The sequence below is a fragment of the Numenius arquata genome, chromosome 9 (assembly GCF_964106895.1).
Source record: "Numenius arquata chromosome 9, bNumArq3.hap1.1, whole genome shotgun sequence".
NCBI lineage: Eukaryota > Metazoa > Chordata > Aves > Charadriiformes > Scolopacidae > Numenius > Numenius arquata.
Genome location: NC_133584.1, coordinates 58,931,259 through 58,952,370, shown reverse-complemented (window position 1 = coordinate 58,952,370; position 21,112 = coordinate 58,931,259). Strand labels below are relative to the sequence as shown.

At 45.2% G+C, this 21,112-nt stretch overlaps 1 protein-coding gene across 1 annotated transcript in view; it reads right to left on the bottom strand.

Moving 5' to 3' along the window:
- Positions 1–3,667: 3,667 nt before the first annotated feature.
- Positions 3,668–21,112, bottom strand: part of XKR6 (XK related 6) — a 190,018-nt gene continuing 172,573 nt past the window's right edge. The window contains exon 3 of the mRNA XM_074154142.1: positions 3,668–4,936. Within this exon, the coding sequence (XP_074010243.1) occupies positions 3,972–4,936 (965 nt within the window). The 3' untranslated portion in view covers positions 3,668–3,971. The remainder of the gene's footprint in view (positions 4,937–21,112) is intronic.

Here is a 21,112-nt window from a genome sequence, read left to right as displayed (position 1 = left end):
CAACCTTCTCCATGACAGTTTGAAAAGCGCTTCATGCAGTATATTTGGCAAGAGGGTGGAACATGGTCTAACTAAGCTACCGGGGAGAAGCTGAGGAGTAAAAACCAAGTGAAACCAAAACAAGTCACTGGCCATCCTGCCAAATTGCACACCAAAAATCAAAAAGACCCTGGGCAAAAAAAAACCCCAGGAGGCAAGGACTAGAGTCTTAGCACTGGGATTAGTACCAATAAAGAGCTGGGGGTAATTTTCCTCCCCGAGCTTTTGGCTTGGCAAAAGGCGCTGTTTGGCAACAAGATCACAGATAAACCCAAGAGGAAATGGTCACCACACCAAACTGTCCACCACGAACTCGTTGGGTGTAGTGGTAGAGCACGTGCTTTACATTAAGGCTGTAATGAAGTCCTTCAAAGAGAAATAGTTCTTCAGGGTTGACACAGGCTCTCACTGGAAATCTTTTGCTAAATCAAGATGCCAGTGGATATATATCATTCAAAGAAAGGACTAATAGCGGAGGCAGAAAGTTTATGCAACTAAGTGTAATGAAACAGTCTGAACACTCAGTGGAGGCACCTGCCTTCATTGTTATCCATACCACGAGCCACGAAGGAGGACTTTGGAGCAGGGGTGTGTCAAGCCCTTAGTCAAGCTGGTTTGGTTGTGAGAAATTAGCACTGTGTTGAGAGGTAAGGTCACTTCTAGAGTGTTTTGCCCCTCCGCTCCCATAGCGGGATGGAGAGGACGGCTGTTGGTATGGTGGTCTGGAGCAAGGGTCCCGTTCCTGAGGGAAGGCAGTCTGCAGATGCTCATGACAGACAACACTGACGGGTCTCCTCCTTGACTCCTGATGAGTGTGCCTCGGCTCGTTGACTCATTTCACTGTCCTGGTGCGAAGCGGCAGGGTCCGGCTGTTCGGTGGGGCCAGGGGGTGCAATCACGTCTTCAAACCAGACCTCAACGTTGACAAGTTCAGAGAGGGGGACCTTCTCTGGGTGTTTTTGGAAATGAGAATGCTCTCTCCTGGAGGAAAGATCCCCGAGGAACAGAAGGGTTGTTTGTCATCCATTCCTTTCTCATGCTTATGCCAATGAAATACAATGTGTAGAGGAGAGATCTCCATGGAAGGACTAAGGAGAGTCTTTACACAAGGCATGAATCTGGATCAGAGTAAATCTACACTAGTATTAAAAGTAAGTCAAAAGAAAGTCCTGGGAGGAGAAATGCAGGCCTGTTGCTGGAGGATGGGCACCTCTGTGTTTTTATGACCCGGGAGCTGGGGACAGCAAGTTCACTTCACAAATTACCTCTTTTTATGGAGACAGTGTACTGGTTAGGGAAGAAACAGGGTGAAATGTTAGTAGGACACTTGAGAAGGGGATGGTTATGGGACACAAACAATGGAGGAGGAAAATGAAAGCTTTTCACAAATATATATAAGTGCATGTACATATATATTTATGTGCACAGTAAACAAGGGACTGGGAATTTAGATAGGGAACGACAAGACAAAATCCCTCCCTTTGCATGAAAATGTGACCATCATATTGGTTATAATCAGAGCCCAGAAACATTTGCCTGAAATGGAGTTTGACTGGGAATTACAGTACCAGTGACAATTTGGCTTCTTATAAACTTTGCCGTGTGTCTATAGTTTGGCGTGAACGAGTCCTGCCCTCCTTAAAAGGGACAGACACCAGTTAAAAGTTTTCTTTACAAAACAAAATGAAACAACTGAGGAAACCCCAACATTTTCTCAGAACGTTGCAAAGGATCACTGATTGAAAAAAATGTTTCTCTTCAGGTATATTCAGGCGAAGAAAGCATTCAGCTTCTTTAAACTGTTATATAAAATTGGTACTAGTTTCTTTAAATACTATTATAATTAAAAAAACCAACCGATTCCTCAAATTAAAAAAAAAAATCATAATCATAATTAAAAAATATCCCCCCCCATGCTGATTTTCTTTTCAGAACAGGTCAGCATGGGAGTTTTGCACCCTAGACAGTTACAGTATTTCTGGAATAAAAAATTGCAATTGCACACAGAAAATACTACAGCATTCACTCAAAAATATCTCGTTGTTGTTGTTGGTTTTTTTTTTTTTTCCCTCCCAAGTAGAGGGATGGTGGGATTGAAAAGATGCCCTGAAATGGGAATATTCCTTTAAAGGAGCAATACTCTCGAAAAGGAAAAGGGCGTTAGATAGACGCAAACCTGTGATTTAACTTGAAACAAGAGATTCCAGCACAGAAACAGAATTCGAGAGATGTGAATGTTCAGACACCGAGCGGGTTATTTGGTTATATGTCAATACAACCACACAACCCTCGGCAGGTGACCATCTAGGCTTTGCCATCATCGGAGGTGGCAGCATCTCCTTGCGGTGAGAAGGCTAAGCTAAACCACGATGCTCTGGCTACGCTCTTGGATTTCCTCTGGTGGTGTTTCTCGCCATGTACTTACAGTAGAGGGTGACACGAGACAGTTTTTATCAGCAGTTCCCCACATGTACCGAGTTGAAGAATTCTCAGCTAAATCACAACAACAACATCAACAAAAATACAAAGCACCAAAATCATCTCAAGACGTGAGTCAGTTTACAGGTTATTACCGTTTGAAGAAGTTTGTTGGTTGTTTTGTTGTTGTTTGTTTGTTTGTTTGTTTTTATCCCGATTTTCATGTTTTGTTTTCCTTTAAAAACAAAACAAAACAGAACAAAAATCAAAACCCAAAAACCCCAAAATGGAACGAAGGATGCTTTACAATCACTTTAAGGCTCGCACTGAATGAGACATGACAGGTCTTACACGAGATTACAAATAATACATGTATGCCTTTCACAGCCTTAAAATGATACAGTAGGTCAAATTATTTTGCCAGTCACTGATCAAGTATTGTGCCTTTAAATTGACTCGCTTTTTGCTACTATGCTGAGTTTTATTATTACTGAAATAGTTATTAGATATGTGTAGATGGACTTTAGGATAATGGGTTTTTTTGGTATATAATTTCAATGTTTGCAGATTCCGTATTTTCCAGAAATCAAGGTGGCAGACCTTATTCTGGGCTCAGATGGTTGCGATTTACTCCACTGAACCCAGTGGTGCTTTAGCGTGTGCGGTTGGTTGGAAACAAGATCAGATCCTGTATTACCATATTAATCTGGTGCAAACCGGCCATTTCGCACGGCCCGTTTCCACGAGGGAAGCGGTTACACGGTGGGATAGCCTTTCTAACGCGACTCGGTCAAGGCTGGCAGGCTTGGCCAAATGGCGTTATAAACGCATTGCCAAATTGAGTTACAGACCTGATTTTGTCTTTCAACTGTTGGAAAAAAAATAAAACTCCATTGGGGGGGTGTCTTGGCTTTGCTTTCTTATCTTTAGACATTTTGGGTTTTTTTCTGTGAAATCCAATAAGAGCAACAAGATTGTTTTTCATACGTTTCTCTCTTTTTGTTGTTGTTGTTCATTTTTTTCTTTTCTTTTCTTTTTTTTTTTTTTTTTTTTAATTTTAAGGTTTGTATTTCAGTTGGTTGGTTTTTTTCCTGGCATATAATCATCAAAGAGTTTTGCATGAGAAAGGTGACAGTACTTAATGAAACTCAGCACCTAAGGGCATAAGGCAGTTGTAGGTTTGTTTGTTTGTTTTTTTATTTTTCAATCAGCACCAATCCCATAAATAATGTTCTACACTTGGTGTACGGTATAAAACTGATGTGGAGATGCCTCCTTCTCCACCTGTGAATCCTAGGTGTGGAAGTTGAAATACTGTTTCTTGTGTGTAAAAAACAAAAGAAAAGTTTTTCTTTTTGTTTTTACTTACAAAACATAGAGAATATCTTTTTTTTTTTTTTATACATACAGCAACCAGAAAGAAAGCTTATCTGAAGGTTTGTGTTTGTTTCATGATCTGTGTTTACCGTAAACAAAAATAAGGTCCCCTCTTTTTCTTTTGCTTTAAGGAGCTTTTAAAGTGAAGATTCATATTGTAGCAACTCATATAAGAGAGGTCCATCTCTATACCTAATACCTACAGCTGTGGGGGTGACATACTGGAGGATGTTGATAGTTCTTCTTAACCTCCTGTCTACAAAATGAGCATCCCATGCAGGGTATCTTTTTCTTGGGATGTCAATCTTAATGAGAGGCCCCTCGGGGGGGTAGGGTCGCCCAGATGGAGTAGATGGTACCATTGCTCTCACCTGGAAAACGGGCAAGCAAGTGTCAGCTGTGAGTTCCTCCTGTTGCTCCGTGACCGCTCTGGTGGGCGTAGCCTGGGCCCCCCGGTACCCAGGGGTTTGGGGTGCCATGGGCTCAACATCGGGGGGCAAAGGAATGCCCCAGAGCAGCTCGGCGCAACAGGAGCTGGCAAAAATCTTAGCTCTTGGCCCCATGGGATGCAGCACACCATAATATAACAGCATCAAAGCTATCCCAGCAGCAAAGCTAAGAAAGACACAACACAGTGCTGGCACGGCATATGAGTCAGTAGTGTCAGGATCTCTGTAAAAATACCAAAGGAGCGTCAAGGTAGCGTTCTCTGTCAGGACTACCGTGTAATACGCAAACATTCTGTATCGAGTCCGCCCTTCCTTGACATTAAACCAGCAGAAAATGTACACAATCCCTACCACCATGTTGAAGAGGATCTCCTCCCACTTAGACATGCAGAAATCTGTCCCACCATGGATGATCCAGAAAGCCATGGCACACCAATGGACCACTACAAAGATCCCAAAGTAGAGCTGGAAGATGGAAGCAAAGAGAGCAAAAGAAAGAACTCGGGATGAGATGGTGAAGAGGCGCCAGAAGAGATGGATGAGGGCCCCTCTGTAGCTCATACTCTTCTTGTCGTCCCTAGAGTCCCGAAGAAGCTTGTGATAGGAGGCTAGCACCCAAGCCAGGGACATCAGGGAGGCCACAGAGGACACACCTGCCGGAAGACACACAGATCCACTGAGTTAGACAGGAGGTTTGGTTGAAAACATCATCTGCTCACTAAATTATTGCATCTGGGGCAGGCTCAGTAGCTTAAAGGTTCAACTCACGTCAGGTTGTCCTTACAGTCTAGAGGAGAGAAATACAGAAATATCAGTGTGGGAATTGGAAAAGATGCTGCATTCAGGAGTTCTCTGACACAGCACATTATCTTTATAAGCCATTGGCTCTGCCACCCCACCCCAGCTCTTCTCTTCTTACAGGGAACAGCCTCTGTCTTCATCCTTATTAGATCCACATTTAAGAATTGGAAATCCAGATCCCGTCTAAACACTGCAGCCCAAGTATGAAGGTTACTTTCTGTCTATGTTGGAGTGCAGCATCGCAGGAGCAGGACATCTATATTTGTGTAACTACATGGGTCTTTATTTATTCAAAAATAATTTAATCCAAGCAACGTTCACATTGACTTGTACTTGAGTCTGCCTTAATCAGGAATCCCTGTTTGCATTCGCCTTCGGGAATAATAGGCAGTTGGTCAGTTTTTTTGTCACCCTGTGGTCCCATGCAGATGAATATATAAATATAGGGAACATCAAGACTTATCAGTACCCTCAAATGGTCCCAAAACAAAGAATCTGATCCCTCCAGCAACTCCCCTGCCCTGGTTCCAGGATGGACTGAAAGTCTATAAGGGAGGTAGCTTATCTCCAGCCTTCTCTCCTGGATGGACCACAGATCCAAGTGGCAGTCATGTCTCCAGCCCTGTCTCGTTCTGTTCCAGACGGGACTCCCTGGAGGAACCTCAGACCTGGTCCATCCCCTTGTCTTGTCTGGGACTGCTGAGGGAGCCGTTACCAGCACGCAGCTCTGCCCAGTGCACTCAGACCTGGTACTGCTCCCATCAGGGAGGGCATTGCCTGCCCTGGGGTCACCCTCGGTTCCCAACTCAACCTGCTGCACCCTGGCTTGGGGCAGGCACCCCATGATATTCCAAAGGGGCCTGATCTTATTCCCCACCACAACCAACTTAAACTCTTCATTTCCTCCAATGGATAAAACAGTGCCCCGTCACACTTCAGGAGCTTTTAAAAATACAATGCCATTGATTATCGCAAAGGTAAATTGAACAACTCATTGAGCAAAGCATCATAATAAAACTTAATCGACAGATTCCTGGGAAAAGAAAAGGCCACTGGCATCTTATTCCTTTGCTCCCACTGCCGCTCACTGGACAACTGCTCTGCAGGTGAGGGAAGAGATGACGGACTAAGATCCATGTTTGGGAAGATAAATAATTTGGTAAATGTACTTTGATTGGGCCTTTGCTAAAGATTTCTCTGGGACCATCACCTATAAAATCCAAAGGAAAAATGCTAATGGTTTCAAGCAAACCAAACAATAACAAACGCCCCTCCAGTTCTGATGTGTAAAGTACTGGAAAACAAGCCCAGCTCTATTTTGCTTTTACTACTTTAAGAAAACCCAAGGAGCACCTTCCTGCAGCTGCCCAGGGTTACAAAGCTAAAATGCCTGAAAACTCTACATTTCTTCCTGTTTTCTTCTCACTTTTCTCGCTGCCCACGAGGACCCAGCTCCCATGGGGATGGAAGAAAGATCCAGATCCACTGGCTCTTCAGACCTCACTCCAGAGTCTTTATCTTCTTTTTGAGGAGCCCACCCCACAGTGTGGTGGGGTTAGATTTCCGCCCTTCCAGCCTAGCTATGTCTGGAGGAGAGGTGCTGGAGAAGGTGGCCAGGAAGGATGGCAGATCTCCATCTCTGCCCCTCATTGAAATTCTCCCAGCCTGCAGGTCCACCAAAACTATGTCTTTCTGTCAGCTCTCAAGTCTCTCTCTCTATACCTTGCCTTTGGGCTCACACGTGCATTAGCATTTCAGACTGAATTTTAAAAAACTAAACCCCACAAACCAGTAAGACCAATGGCGTTATCAAAGAGGGAAGCTTTAGGCCACCATCTTTAAGAAAAACCACAATTTTCCCAAGTTCTAAGTCCTCTATAAAAAACACTTGCATATAGTACTTGGGGTCTCTAATGGATGGAAACTTCTGAAAATTAATAGCCTCAGCACCAAATAGACATAGATCAGATTTATTTTTAACCTATCAGATGTGTTACATTCTTGGTAGACAGAACAGCTTTGGAAGGCTGAGCAATGCCCCACAATTCTTCAGGTTAGTGATGCCATGTGTATAAGTACGGTTTGTTGCAGTGTCTTCTAGCTATTCAGTTTGAAAACCTTCCATGAGTAGCAAGAGAGAAAAAAAAAAGAAAAAGTCATGTATTGTCTTATTTTAGGGCTGTTATACTAGAAACTTGCACGGCATCAGAAGTACCTGTGTACTGAAACTCAAGCAGCGCCAACCCACAAGAGACAGATGTGTCACACCGGCTTAAAAATGTTTCTGTTGGGTTCATTTATTCTAGAATAGAGAGAGGAATAAAATACACCAGAAACAAAAACCCAGTATACACATAAAGGCTTTTCCCACCGTAAGGTTTTCAGTGCAGAAACCTACACTAATCACAGTCTCTGCCGTAAATTGCACAGCGCTGGCTGAGTGTGTGTGTGTTGAGTCACTCCCCTTGCACGGTACCATGCCGGCTGATAGTCATCTGAACGTCTCCTCGAGTCAACAGAGAGAGGCAGACACCCCCAGAAAGTGATTCACCCTGTCCTAAGATGTGCGTGTGGGACAAGGCGGGGGGGTTGACTCATGCTCCCAAAGTGTCTGTCTCCAACCCTTGACAGGAGAGTGCGGGGACTCGCGAACGCCAGCAGTCAGGCGGGATGAGTCCTACCCTTACGAAACACTTCGTTGCCTCCTCATTTGCACTAAGATCTGAGGAGGGAAAGGCGGGGGATGAAGTATCTCTAGACATTTTGACATATTCCTGCCCTTGTTTAAAAATTCAGGACTCTGTGGTGAACGAGAATTTCAGCATCCCAGTGATGAGCAGGATCTGAACCTGGGTGTCTGGCGGGTGCGATCAGTAGGTGGACATCAACAGGAACCATGGAGCAATATGAAGATTTTTGAAGTAGTTCTTACGGTGTTGCCACAGAAATTATTCCCTGACTATTTTATACAGCATTAAATGACAAAGCACACCTTAGCTTTGGTCATCTTGATCATGAGTTTCTTATTCCCATCTTTGCCTGTTACTTCAAGCCTGGGAAATCTTCATACAATGTAGTTCTCACAGACTGGGGGGTAAATTTTTCCCTTCTTTGCCACTTCTCCAGGCCTTATTTCTAAGCAACTATAGAGATCTCTCCAACTACAACTAGAACAAAAAGTCCTGGTAAGTTGGATCACATGGGAAATATTTTTTTTATTTTGATTTTGACTTTTGCACATGGTGACTGACGCACCTTCATCTAGCATGAGTGGGCTTCAACTCCCTTCCAAGGTTTGTTTATCAAAGAGTTGGGGCTGGTTTAAAACTGAAGTCACTTCAATAAACCCACTCCCACTCCTCCCACTCTGTGCTTAGTCTTGGGAGTGGCAAATACCCACCATCCACTGACACATCTGTGTGGGCACTCTCGAGCCAGAAGGACATCATCTACCATGGGACTGGAAGCCTTATGGCGGTGTCTGTGGGATCTGTATCCCACCTGCCTGTAACAAGTCAGAGTGGCATTGACTGGGGTTATCTTCAAACTCTCTGTACCATCAGCCCTCGGATTCCTCCTGTCATCTGCTGGGAAGCAATGAGTGACTCACAGGCCATAGTCAGCACCATTAAGGAGTCAAGCCCATGTGTCTTGAATGATACATCACAAGAATTAGTTCCCCAGGTCCTTGTAGTAATGTGTCCTGAAGTCCTTATGGTGAGACATCTCCTAGCCTACATTCAGCGCGGTGAGGCAGAGCTCTATGATGTCCCCATTTGACAGAAGAAGCACTAAGATCTGAAGTATTTATCCAAGGTCTCACATAAAATCCATGCTATAGCAGGGAATAGATCTCCTTTACATCACAGTGCACCTTGCCAAGGCATTTGGCAGATAGGATTCACCTCTTCCAGTAGAGATTCACCTCGGGGCTGTCCATGGGTAAGTGATGTCTCTTACTTTACTCAACAGAGAATTAAGACTTAGTGCAACCATCACAGATGGGAATCAAGCAACATCAAGCTGGCAGATGTGACAAGCTCGCATATGGAAGACAGGAACATTTTTGAGCTGGAAGCTGGAGTGAGGTAGGCTGCTCAGGGCATCTCAAATGACACCAGGCAAAAGTCAACTGAATTCTTTCCTTAGCCATTATGGCCAGTGCAGCCAGATTGTACGAAGGTCAACATTAAGACCCTGTGGTTGTATTGTCTACATCTCCACTGAATACAAGGGGAGCTTGGACACCCCCATCATGTGGAGACACCACCATGGGAGACACCTGTGTCTAGGTGTCTGAATCTGGAGCTGAACTCATTCAACATCTTGAACTGCCTGGATGCTGACTTCTTGCCACAGTAATTCTGCCTTTCTCCGGGGATGGGAAGGGGGAGCGGCTAATGGTTAATGAACAGCCCTCAGTGGTAAACACACATGGGGACTAAGCAACAGTAAATGGTGAAGAGAAATGAGAAAGCAATGGGAAATCAGGCAGGTATAAAAAGTTAAACTTTCTGAGAAGAGTGTCAGACCAAGGAATAGAGTCTCTGAGAAGAGGAAACCAGAGCCATTGCTTGGGACCATGAAAACACGAGTGGACTAGAGTATAATGCAGGTAATGATCTGATACTGGAGGAGAGGAGCATGGACCACTCTGAGTTCAAGGGAAGCTCCTGAAGCCTTGCTGAAGCTCGCAGGAGCCAGTTGAATTTCAGCCTGTTTTGGCTTTCATCCTCTAGTTCCTGCTGATGGCCCAGAAAAAGAAAAGGCCATCTCAGAAATATACTGAGGGTCTTTGAAAAATCCATATCCACAAGAGAGACTCAAAACAATGACTCCCCTTAAATTGCTACTGCTGTTTTTAAAGCCCATGTATGTGCTGGAATAAAACCAGTGCATGAAAAGACATCCCAGTCTATCTGGCCCATTCATGTTATGCAATTGCATATGGTTTTACAGCAAGTCTAGTAACAGCTGCAGACAAATCACACACACACACAAAAATGAATATTTAAAATCTATCTGTTTTTTCCTTCCTCGCAGTGTTGTTCAGCTAAGGAGAGAGGTTTTTTCACTAGGGGTATGTACAGTTTTCATCTTGAATCCAGCTGCAGGTTATTGGCTGTAAGTAATTTGAATGCACTCAATGTAGCGTATTCCCTAAGTATTTACCGTGGTGCCTGTCCCTTTAAAGCTGAAAACGATGCCTAAATGGTGCTCTATTTCTTTTTTGACATTAATTCTCCTGAAGACTCTACTAAAACAAAATGGGAAGATACCAACATTTCTCCCGGGTGAGCTGGACAGGAAATATTCAGTGCGACATGAAACCTTCCATCAACCCCTGTGCGGAGGCAGCGCTTGCTTTAATGCCAAGTGCCACCTCTCGGTTCCTCCCCATCACTCGCTGCCTGCTGGGGTCTCTGTGCCATGAACCCTGTTATTGTGTTTTCCCCTTTGGGTAGCACGTTCCTCCCCGAAGCTCAGTATGAATCGAGGAAGAGGTTTTCATTTTGATGCACACGGAGTGAAAATGCATTTATATACAAAAGAGATGGAGACAGGTTCTGCCATTGTAATAGCATTGCCTGAAATTTTCTCCCTCGTACTTTTTAATCTGTTTTTATTTATTTGCACCACAGTAACGGGAGTCAGAATCAGACCCCAGCTCTGATTTTCATTTGTTCTGCTGGAGTTTGATGTTCGATCTTTCTTTTTTTTTTTTTTTTTCCTTTCAGAGGAGGAAATGACTTTTTCTTCTCTCCTTCATTTTTCCTGTTTGTTTTTCACTTTGAACATGGAATAGTATGGATTATTACCGGCATGTAAATAATAATGGGCTGCATAGACTGTTTTGCCATTCATTTTCCTCATAGGACATTTCCCTAACCAGTTTTTCCAGTGTGCCACCAGTCCATTGTGGCAGATGAGCACTATTCCATGTATGGTGAACATCACTCATAAGTCTGACCCAGAAATGGCCTGCCCTCATCTATGTGGGCATCTCTGTACTCTACGCAAAGCTGGAGTGACCAGGGATGAAAGACCAGAGCCTGACACTGGGAAGAGATGTTGCAGCAGTGGATTCGGGGACCAATCTCCCAGCAGATATGGACAACAAGAAGAGGGTCTTCTACCGCTGAATCCCACTGGGACATCCTGACATGAGGCTTGCTTTGAGTTTCTATAAAGGACAGTCCGTGTCCAAGCTAACACACGAAGGACTCTTCCACACTGGACCTGGAGAACATCCATGTTCCCAAACCTTTTATTGTGAGAGTGAGAAAGTCTTTAGCAAGGTAACTTCAGAACAGCTTGCTCACATGGGGAGTTGCCCTCCCACCCTTTGCCAGTTAAAGGCTGGCTCATGTCCTGAAATGTGAATGCTTCCTAAAACCTTTTCTTTTTGCTCAATTAAGATGTCCTCACTGACCCCAGAAATATTGGATCTCTTTTTAGTTCCCCTCCAGCCTTTGCCTCAGCACTGTCTTGAGGAACTGAGGTCCATAGGTTCACTATGCATTATGTTTCAAAAGGACTTGCTTTTCTCCCCTTTCATCCTGCTGCCTTTCAGCTCTCCCAAATGCCCATTTTTCTCTACTGCCAGAAGAGGTGACTGGCCACATTCGTCTGATCTGTGCTCTCATTATCTCAACTGCTTCTGTCATGTCTCCTCCTATTCATCTCCTTTGTGAACTCCGGAGCTGCCAAACTGGCTCAGGCCCTGGGGCCATCCAGTCTTGTATCTTCTCCTGGATGCAAGCCAGCGACTGATCCTTCTGCTGGAGGCACAAGCACCCCAGGCCAAGCAGAAATGGGATAATCTGCCCTCTGGTTTGGATTGTCCTTGAATACCCTCATTGAAGTGTCAAATCTCCTGTTGAAAATGTTTGCTATCACCCGCCACATAAGGACTAACAAAGCTTCCCCCCTGTTTTAAAAAAGTTGTTGATGAAGACATTCCTTGCATCATGTGCCTTGGTGTTTATCCCACCCAAGGAGAGCTGTCTGAGACATGGGATGAGTTTCCCTCTGGAAATGACTCTTTGTCTCTCCATTTGCTCTACCTGGAGTGTGAATGATCAAGCTGAAACGACCAAACAAGGAGAAGTGGGTAAGACGAAAAGTAACCTAGGCAGCAGTGGTTTGGCATCAACCAAATCCCCACAAGAGCTCGGAGGAGACCTCTGAGTTCCAGCAAGGTGAGGAGAGCAGAAAGGAGGGCTGCGGAAACCTCTTCCTGGCTCCAAGATGAGCAGAATAGCTAGCACCGGCTTCTGCAGAGAAGTTGACAGACCTAACAAAATGTGGGCAAATTAAGTGATGTAACACAATGATTTTTATACCACTGGAGGCCAAGTACGCAAAACAACCCCCCAACACCCGCCTGATGAGAGAAGGGTGCCATGATCAGTCAGAGGACACGGTCAAGTTGCGTTTCCCTGAACAGCCAGACAGAATTATCACCATCCTCAAGAAAGTGGTAGCAGAAAGACAATATCCCCCCCCTACATCAATGAGAAGAAGGCTGATCTCAACAGGCATGTGTGTACACAGTCCTCACAGCCATGTAAGCCCACTATTTGCTTTCCATAATAGCCTTGCCCCTTTCATAGGATGCTGACTGCAGGTATCTCAGTTTTTATGTACTTATATAGGCAAAAAAGCTGCTGACATCCACTCCCCAGCTGAGACATTTCTGACAGCGCTTAGATGAAGCTGAAATCTCAGTCCTTATGTATCAAACCAGCCTCTCCTCACCTAACTAACCAGGATCTTTGGTCTTGTACAGTGGCTCACCACCAGATTATGGCTCATAAAAAAACAGCAGAGAGAAGAAGGGCACACAGGAACCCAGGCCTTGAGAGAACCTAGGCCACTGTGGCGACACCTAAACTAGCAAACGAGAAACTATTTGTTGACCTTGAGCCCAGCTGGCAGAGTCTGCCATGTCCACACTATTAAACTCTCTCAAGACTCCAAACCAGAGTAGTTGTATCCTATCTGCCTTTTGGGAATGGTCACTGGCCTATGAGAACTCATTTTCCCGTGCTTGGGAAAGCTTTGGGAAAGGGCTGGCTGGCCTAAACTGTACCAGGGACAATGTTAACAGAACCACTTGAGTGCCAGTGCTTGGACTCCAGCACCGTTTGCATTACAGGTATAGACATAATCTGTGCACAGCCCTCTGCCTATCACAAACACAGTCATATAATCCTCTCCGTCACTTCAAAAATAATGTGGAAGACCTGTGGTTCAACTCCTGAAGATGGAGCCTCTCATATTATCAAATTTTCCAGGCTGGGCTTTTTGGCAGGGTAAATTAGCCCAGGTGGCTGCTGTGTCCAGATAGATCTAGGGAGCCCAGATATGACAGCTAGAGCTTAGGTAAGGGGTAATACAGATATGTAGACAGCTTTATGCCAGAAAAATGTTATTTTGGCAGTATAGGTTAGACCTTCTAGGAATCTGGTCTCAGCTATGCTTTCAAAGCTATGTCTGAGGAAAATACCAGCGCAACTGTGTTGATGTAGCTAGATGGGCAAACCCTGCCTCACGGAGAAAAGCCCTCTTCTGAAGGTCTCTCCACCCACCAGAGTGTCTGATTGGGGTCTAATAGAGTTAAAGGAAATTAACTTTTCATTAAAGTTAAAGGCAATTAACTTTAAAATCACTTTTCAGTGGGAGTGGGTGTCTATGACCACTCAGCAATCTGGGGTGAGGTTGCTGAACAGTTTCAGTCCTAAAGAAGCTGGAGTCAATCATGGAGCAGAGGTGAAGGGGGACACCCAACAAGAATAATCTTTCCTTTGTATTGTGACACTATTATGTGATGATGTGACACTATTATGACATTATTTACGACAGATAGCTGTCTATTTTGAAATCACTCCTCCATTTTGAAACTTCCCCTAAGTGTTAAGAAAATATAAAAGAAAGAATTCACTGTCCCCCTCAGACCAAAAGCAAACAGTTCCACTTCAGTGGATGCTATTTTGGGGGTGTTAATATAGAACAGTTCTTTTCTTTGTGATTTTTGGCCAATAAACCAGAAATCTCATTAATCTTACTGATGGTGTTTTTGGTGTCAGTGTGGGGCCACATTGGATGGTGTTTCCAACTAGAATAGCTGCTGTTATCACTTAAATTGGAGTTTGCAGAGCCTGGTAACCCCCATACCCAGCAGTGAGGACTCAGGATGTCTTACACAACTGCAAATATCTCTCCAGGATCTTCCCACAATGCTCTGGTGCATCCTTCCCCAGTGCATCCTCCAAAGGGCATGCTGAATCTCGTGTGGACAGAGCTGCACCAAGGTTCACAGTGATGCTCAGCACCATATCCCTATGTGCATCTTTGTCTTCTAATGCCACACATACAGGAATGAGAGATTGTCTGGTCTGAGCCTGCTCTAAATTTATCCAGGTACCAATCACCTGGGTTAATTCTGCCGTGGAAATGTGCTGGGGGAGCAGCAGCCAGGATTTCCTGGGCACGGTTTAGGTTGTTTGGAAATAGAGCATGAGAACTCTTATCCGTGTCTATTTTTGTCAAAGGCTGTATGAATTGCCACTCTATTCAGAGTGAGACACCCTCTGCACAGTCATCGTTGTAATTATAAAGACTTCAGTTAAATCCTGTTAATCTGAATGCCCTTAACCGCTGTCTCAGAATCACACTGAAAAAGAAACCCCACCTGAATCCCCAAAAGTCAACAGCCACAGACAAGAGGATTTGAAGCTCCTCAAGAGACCCCAAGAGGTTTTACTTGAAATTATCCATCAGGATGTCCTGACGACACCTCCATCAAGGACAGGTTTTAAATGTATGCATGCAGAGCAAAATCCCTCTTTGTAGGCAATGTTACAGGGCAGTAGAGTCTGTCACAGAATCATGTTTCAAGCTGAAAGGAACACAGCCAGCAGAGAGGAGTACAAGTCATCTCTACAGACTTCCCCTGCTTTTTCTTGGTGTGCTTTCTGGTTCCTCTTGTGCTCAGTTGCTTCTGACCTCAGTTCAGAAACCAGAGTAGCCTGAGCATAGCCTTGCATCTACACGGCCATCAACATGGCCCAGAGGCATCCAAATCTTACCAACCACCTGAGATCGGAGAAAAGTCAACCTAAGCTACCTTCATAATTAAGATGGAGAACAAAGCACCACGATTAGCATGGATCTGCTATGGATCTCTAGGGACTAAAGACACCCAAATTCTGCTCTTGTAGCCTCTTGGTTAGATGGGCAGTGCTGCGTGGATGTTGATTGCTGAGATCTACGTTTTTTTCCCTTGGCTATTTAAAATAGTCTTTCCCAGCGCAACAGGAGAAAAAAACCCCAAACGTGATTACTTTAAGTGGGAAAAAATAAGATGGCGCAATCCAAGAAGAGTTACTCTTGGAGGAAAAATCCTATTGCACATTCAACAGCTGGTTCTTTGTGAAGGACACTTTAGACACAACTTTTAGCAGCCAGTTCTTCACTCAGATTCTTGAGTACCCTAAATATCTTAACAGACTCCAGCAGAGTCGCTCCCGATTTACACTCTGCAAAGATCAGAACAAGCCTCCTATATTGAGATTTTTCAGACTTAAGGGTATTTGAACTCTATTGCTAGGATCCTTTAGAAGAGAAACCCACCTCATGATACTACCTGAATGCACTGAAATGAGGAAAAAACCACCCTTTTCTAAAGGAAACAGCACACAGCTTGATTTAGAATACATTTTTTCCCCACCCATTCTGAATAGGGGTAGTTGGCATGAAACAACACAGCTCTGCAAATACATACAATATACTTGCATTTTAACACTGTACGTTTGGTATTTGTAACAGCATCTTTATCCTGGCGTTCTTTTTTTTTAATTCAGATGAGAACCACAGCCATTGAGAAGATTTTAAATCTGCCTAGCACAAGTTGAAAGGATGTCGTAATCTTGCAGGTGGGACTAAAATACTCTGGAAAAATACTCTGGAAGCACATCAGCACTGGGAAGCAAAGCCCTAGGAGTTCTGCTGTCTGCTTCTGAACATAACCATGAGAATCTCTTTTTCCTAGCACAGCTCTGGGGTGGCTTTTGAACCTGGGACCTTGTGCCTAGAGATCAGTAACTGAGCAAAGCCTAATTCTATTGATTGATACATCTATGTCATTATTCTGTCTCAGCTTCCAAACCAGGGTGGCCCAATCCAGACCACTTGGTGGGAATCATCCTTGGCCTGCATTAACACCTGATCCAAGCCTGGAAATTGTTTGGGTTGGTGCTAGCTGCCGTGCGCTACAAATGTGCCAAGGACTCTGATGATAACTGAACCACCACGTGGGTGACCAAGATCTGGTGGCTGTGCTCATGTTCTGATGTGTTTCAGTTTATTATCATAGATGAAACCCAACAGACTTGTCACCAGATTGAGGAAGCAACATCTTCTGCCAGGGCTTAGTGCAGGAATTTCCTGCTATAAATACAGCTCCCACGGCCAGTTCCTTGGAGACGAGGCAACATCAAAGCAGTGTTTCAGTCTGTGACAGTATCAGACATGGATCCTGCAAACCACCTCTGGTTAATGGCTTGGCCTGGACACAGAAAGTTTGCAGGCCATTAGAGAAATAACTTCATCCCAGCCCTGGGAATGCTTTTGACCTGATGGGGAAGAGAAAGGAAACCCAACTTGGTTCACACTCACTGGCCAAGGTTAGAGGTCTTCATTCAGTGTTTAGAGGAGATACGTCAGCAGTGCACACTTTGCCACCCTTACAGTTTGTATATCTTTGTTATTGTGTAGGGGGCCACTGGTGGAATTGTCTCGGCATAATTGCAGGTGAGGTGAATGGTGTCCTGAAAAGAGGGAGCAACTCAACACTGGTGGAGAGTACACAGGGCTGGCATCGTTAGAGTGAGTCTGGCAGAGCATTTCTGTGAGGGGGAGTGACAAAGTGACAAAAACGGATGTGGTGCAGCTGGTGCTGTCTCGCAATGGGGTTGCTGAAGGTACCAGGGACACTGATTTCCAAAGATAACAGCAGGAACCTGTTTCTTCCTCCGCTTCCAGTGTTTTGTATGCTCTGCAAAAATCTAAGTGATGTGTAGCAGGCCAGAACTCAATGACACACCAGCTTCCACCGGTTAAGTCATGCTCAGGTTGGCTTGTCTCTCCTGGGTCTTTTTGCCTTCTCAGAAGTTCATGTGTGTACAAGATGGAGTTGAGACTGCCTCCTCAACAGGTTAATGAACATCACCTTCCCCAAGGACAGGCTGAGATCAAACCACACATCCGTTCCCCTACTGCAAACATCTGTTTGCACTTTAGGGGGTTTCAGATATGGGCTCCTGCGACAGGGAAACAGCCGCGCCTGGTGGACATCCCCCATCAGTGAGCATCCATGGGAAGAGGTGAATGGACAGAGGGCACTGAGAGCATGAGGTTGGTCAAACGCCACTTAGGACAAAAGTCATTTCAGGAGATTTCTATTGACTCAATAAATCACCTGCATTCCCAGACTCAAGAGTCTCACCCTGAGCTAATCATCTAAAACAACCAATAGTTTCCAAAACAAGAAACTTCCTTCCTTCAGTACTCAGGAATTTTGAGCCAGTTCCATCAACCTGAACTGCTCCATCCACATCAGGGGTAGAAGCACAGAGAAGCACAGAAGAAAGAAACATCTTTCCCCATTTTTTTGCACATCTCAATGTCTACGTGCTCCCTGTTTATCCAGAGCTAACATGCTCTCTTGGATGCCTGATGGGAACCTCAGACCTGCACACTAGAGCCACTTGAAGATGAAAATAGTTGAATTTCCATGCATTTTACTAGCCAACTGCACAGCAGTGTGCCGCCACCTTTTCCTATGCTCTAATCGTGAGTCTGCCGCAAGAGGTAAGTCTCCAAGAAAGTCTGCAGCATAAAATTACCTGAAAAAGCCTTAATTTCCTGCCTGGAATCTGCTTGGCATGAACTTGCTCCCCAGGAGCCTGCAGCGTAGACATCCTCCCCAAGACCTTAAGCTACTCAGAACCTCTCCATCTGTGCCTCAGTTTCCCAGCTGGCCTACAGCTCCTAGGAACAGCATGGGCTAATGCTTGTGTAGTGCTCTGATGATGTAACCCTCTCCCAATGATTACCACAGCCTTACAAAGCCTAAAATTGGCAGCACTGGCCACCTGCCAGTACTGTCCTGTGAATGGTGACTCATCTTTATTGGCTGTGGCATATCATATGCGTGATGGTGGCACGTGATGTGGAACAGAAGGGGTTTTTATCAGCCCTCCGAAATAACAGCTATGGCAAGGTGGTGGACGGAGAAGCTGCAGGTGGAGATGGGCTAAGGGATGACGTCTCTCTTTGGGCTCGCTCCAAAGCCCATTGGAAACAAAAAAAAAAAAGCTGTCACTGGCTTCAAAGGCTCCTGGACCCAGTCCTTCCCCATTGCGTTGGGACAATACGGCTGATGATAGGGCAAGCTTTCCCCATGTCTCTCCCTGCCAGCTTGCCTCAGGCTTGGACTGCTCTCAGCATGCCAGAGCAAGACGTCCTCAGTGCCCACTGCCAACTCTGGAGATGGCTTTTTGATGCTGCTGGGAATTGGCCTGGGACCAGAGACTCGTTTCAAGCAGGGCACCAAATTGTTATCTGTCATCCGGCTTTGGTGAGAAGGAGGGGACGGCAAGAACAGAGCCATATGCCCCAGTCTGGCAAAGTACCTGAGTCATATGAGTGGCCTCCCAGGCAAGCTGCTTATGCGTGTGGAGCTATCTGGGCATTTTGTGAGGCGCCTCCTTGGTCTGCTGATGAACATTTAAAGGGAAACTGTGGTTGAATCAGGGCAAACTTTCAACGCAGAGGACTCTGGTTCCTCCCCACCAAGTCCCTTCAGCAAGCACGCAACTGGTGAGGTCCTTTTCCCTTGCCCTCATGGCAATGAGCAACTGCTTTTCTGCTCGTGCTTCTTCTGCCACAGGGAACCAGGGCTGAGTGATGGATGTCTCCTATCTCTTTTACTCCCCAAGTATTGGCATGAGAGAGAGGGAGAAGGAATATGCCTTCAACCCCATGGGGAAAGTTTTAACGTCCTTTTTCCTTACGATCTGTCTCACAGCCCAAGCCAAAGCCCAGACAGTGACTCTGGTAGACATTTCAAACCCCGCCAACCCATCCTGTTACTGAGGACTCTGAGGCAAAGATTTTTTAGGCAAGTATTGCTGTTACCTTGCTGGATCTTAGGAAAAATATATTGGTCAGAAAAGGCAAGAGGATTCCTCCTTCTGAAGGAAAAGGACTTTGCTTGGGCCTACATCAATGTCTCACCCATCCCGAGCAGAGCGTGTAGATGACATGTCCATCTTTTTTGTACTGAGTCCTGTGGAATCTGATGTCTGTGTAGAAAGGGTAGACCCATGGCTTATTTATGGTGGGTAACTCTGGTTATGGGACTCTGCACAAATGGGGGCAATTTTGTGTAGTGAGGTCACAGAGATTTGAATTTAGGGGTTTGGATTCATGTTTGGGCACTGTCGGAATGTATGTATTTCGTTACAACCAAATTGAAACACACCTGTGGAAAACAGGCAGTAACACTCCACAAGAAGCACTTTCCTCTACATGTGCTTTTCCATCTATCATGGCATCTCCCACCCATAGTCCCATCCATCTCTACTAAGATACAAGTATTTGCACGGATTGTTCTCCAGCCCTGAGGCCAGCAGGCACACCCTGGCCCCATCCATACCCCATTTCTTGCCATCCAAAGGTGTCCACATCCAGCTGCCTGTTGGGAATGGTCCCTGGTCAGTGTTTACTCTCAAGCAGTCCTTGGGGATTGTTTGGCTCAGAGTTAGCTGGCCCAAGCCAACACCACATCAGGCCCATCAAAGAATGGTTTGGCTGGAAGGGACTTTAAAGATCATTTAGTTCCAACTCCCTGCCATGAGCAGGGACACCTCCCACTAGACTAGGTTGCTCAAAGCCCCATCTAGCCTGGTCTTGAACCCCTCCAGGGATGGGGCAGCCACAGCTTCTCTGGGCAACCTGGGCCAGTGTCTTACCACCCTCACAGTAATGAAGGTTACTTTGATCTTTGGGACCTGAGTAAGAAGTGATCCATTCATGTGTTGTCCTTTAGATACAGCCTTGGTTTTAGATCTCAAAACATTCTTCAACAAGTCATGGTGCCTTGGGGTATTTCCTACCCTATGAATATATCTAAGAGGACATTTCAGACAGTATGTAGTTCACAGCATATCCATTATTCACAGCATGTTATTGGTTAACTATCAGGCTGTCATCGGGGGAAAATTAACTGAGAAATTTATCTCCACGTTAGATGTAACACATTATCACCCACACAGGAATCCTCGCACTCAGGTGCAGGAGTGTTTAACTTGAGGTTGGCTCATCGTGAACCCACTCAGCTTGATGGGGAATGCCTTCTCTGGGCAGGGAGGACAACGGCTAACCCACCCCTGCTGCTTGTTCTCCAATACCTTGGAAAGACCAGTCAAATTCTCTAAACTAATTGAGAAGGAAATGCATCCTAGAGTGCCCCTGCAAAAAAAGGACAAGACTTGATCATAAATGGCCTCCAGACGTGGTACAGAAAGAGTGAGGGCATGATGAAACAGTAGGACTTTGCTTTGGGAGGGACAACAAGATTTGGCTACCTCATTTGCAGATGCCATCAGGCTATTTCTGCAGCCAACACACATCTGTAGCTCAGATGTCTAAAATCCCATTTAGTGCCCAACTTGTACCACTCTGCTTAAAAAAGTGGCACACACACACCCCCCCCAGACAGGCTGAAGCTAATTTTGCTTTTTCTTAAATATACGAGCAGCTTCAGGCTACTTATTGCGGGCTGCAGGGAGTGCAGGCACCTCGCAAAATGCCGGGGATTTCAACAGGACTTTGCATGATGAAGGCTTACGCGGCAAATCTCTTTCAGATCAACAGCAGGGTTATGGAGAAGACGGGCACAGCATCGGTGGAGAGACAGTCCTTTTTTTTTTTTTTTTTTTTTGTAGGGGGAAGCCCTG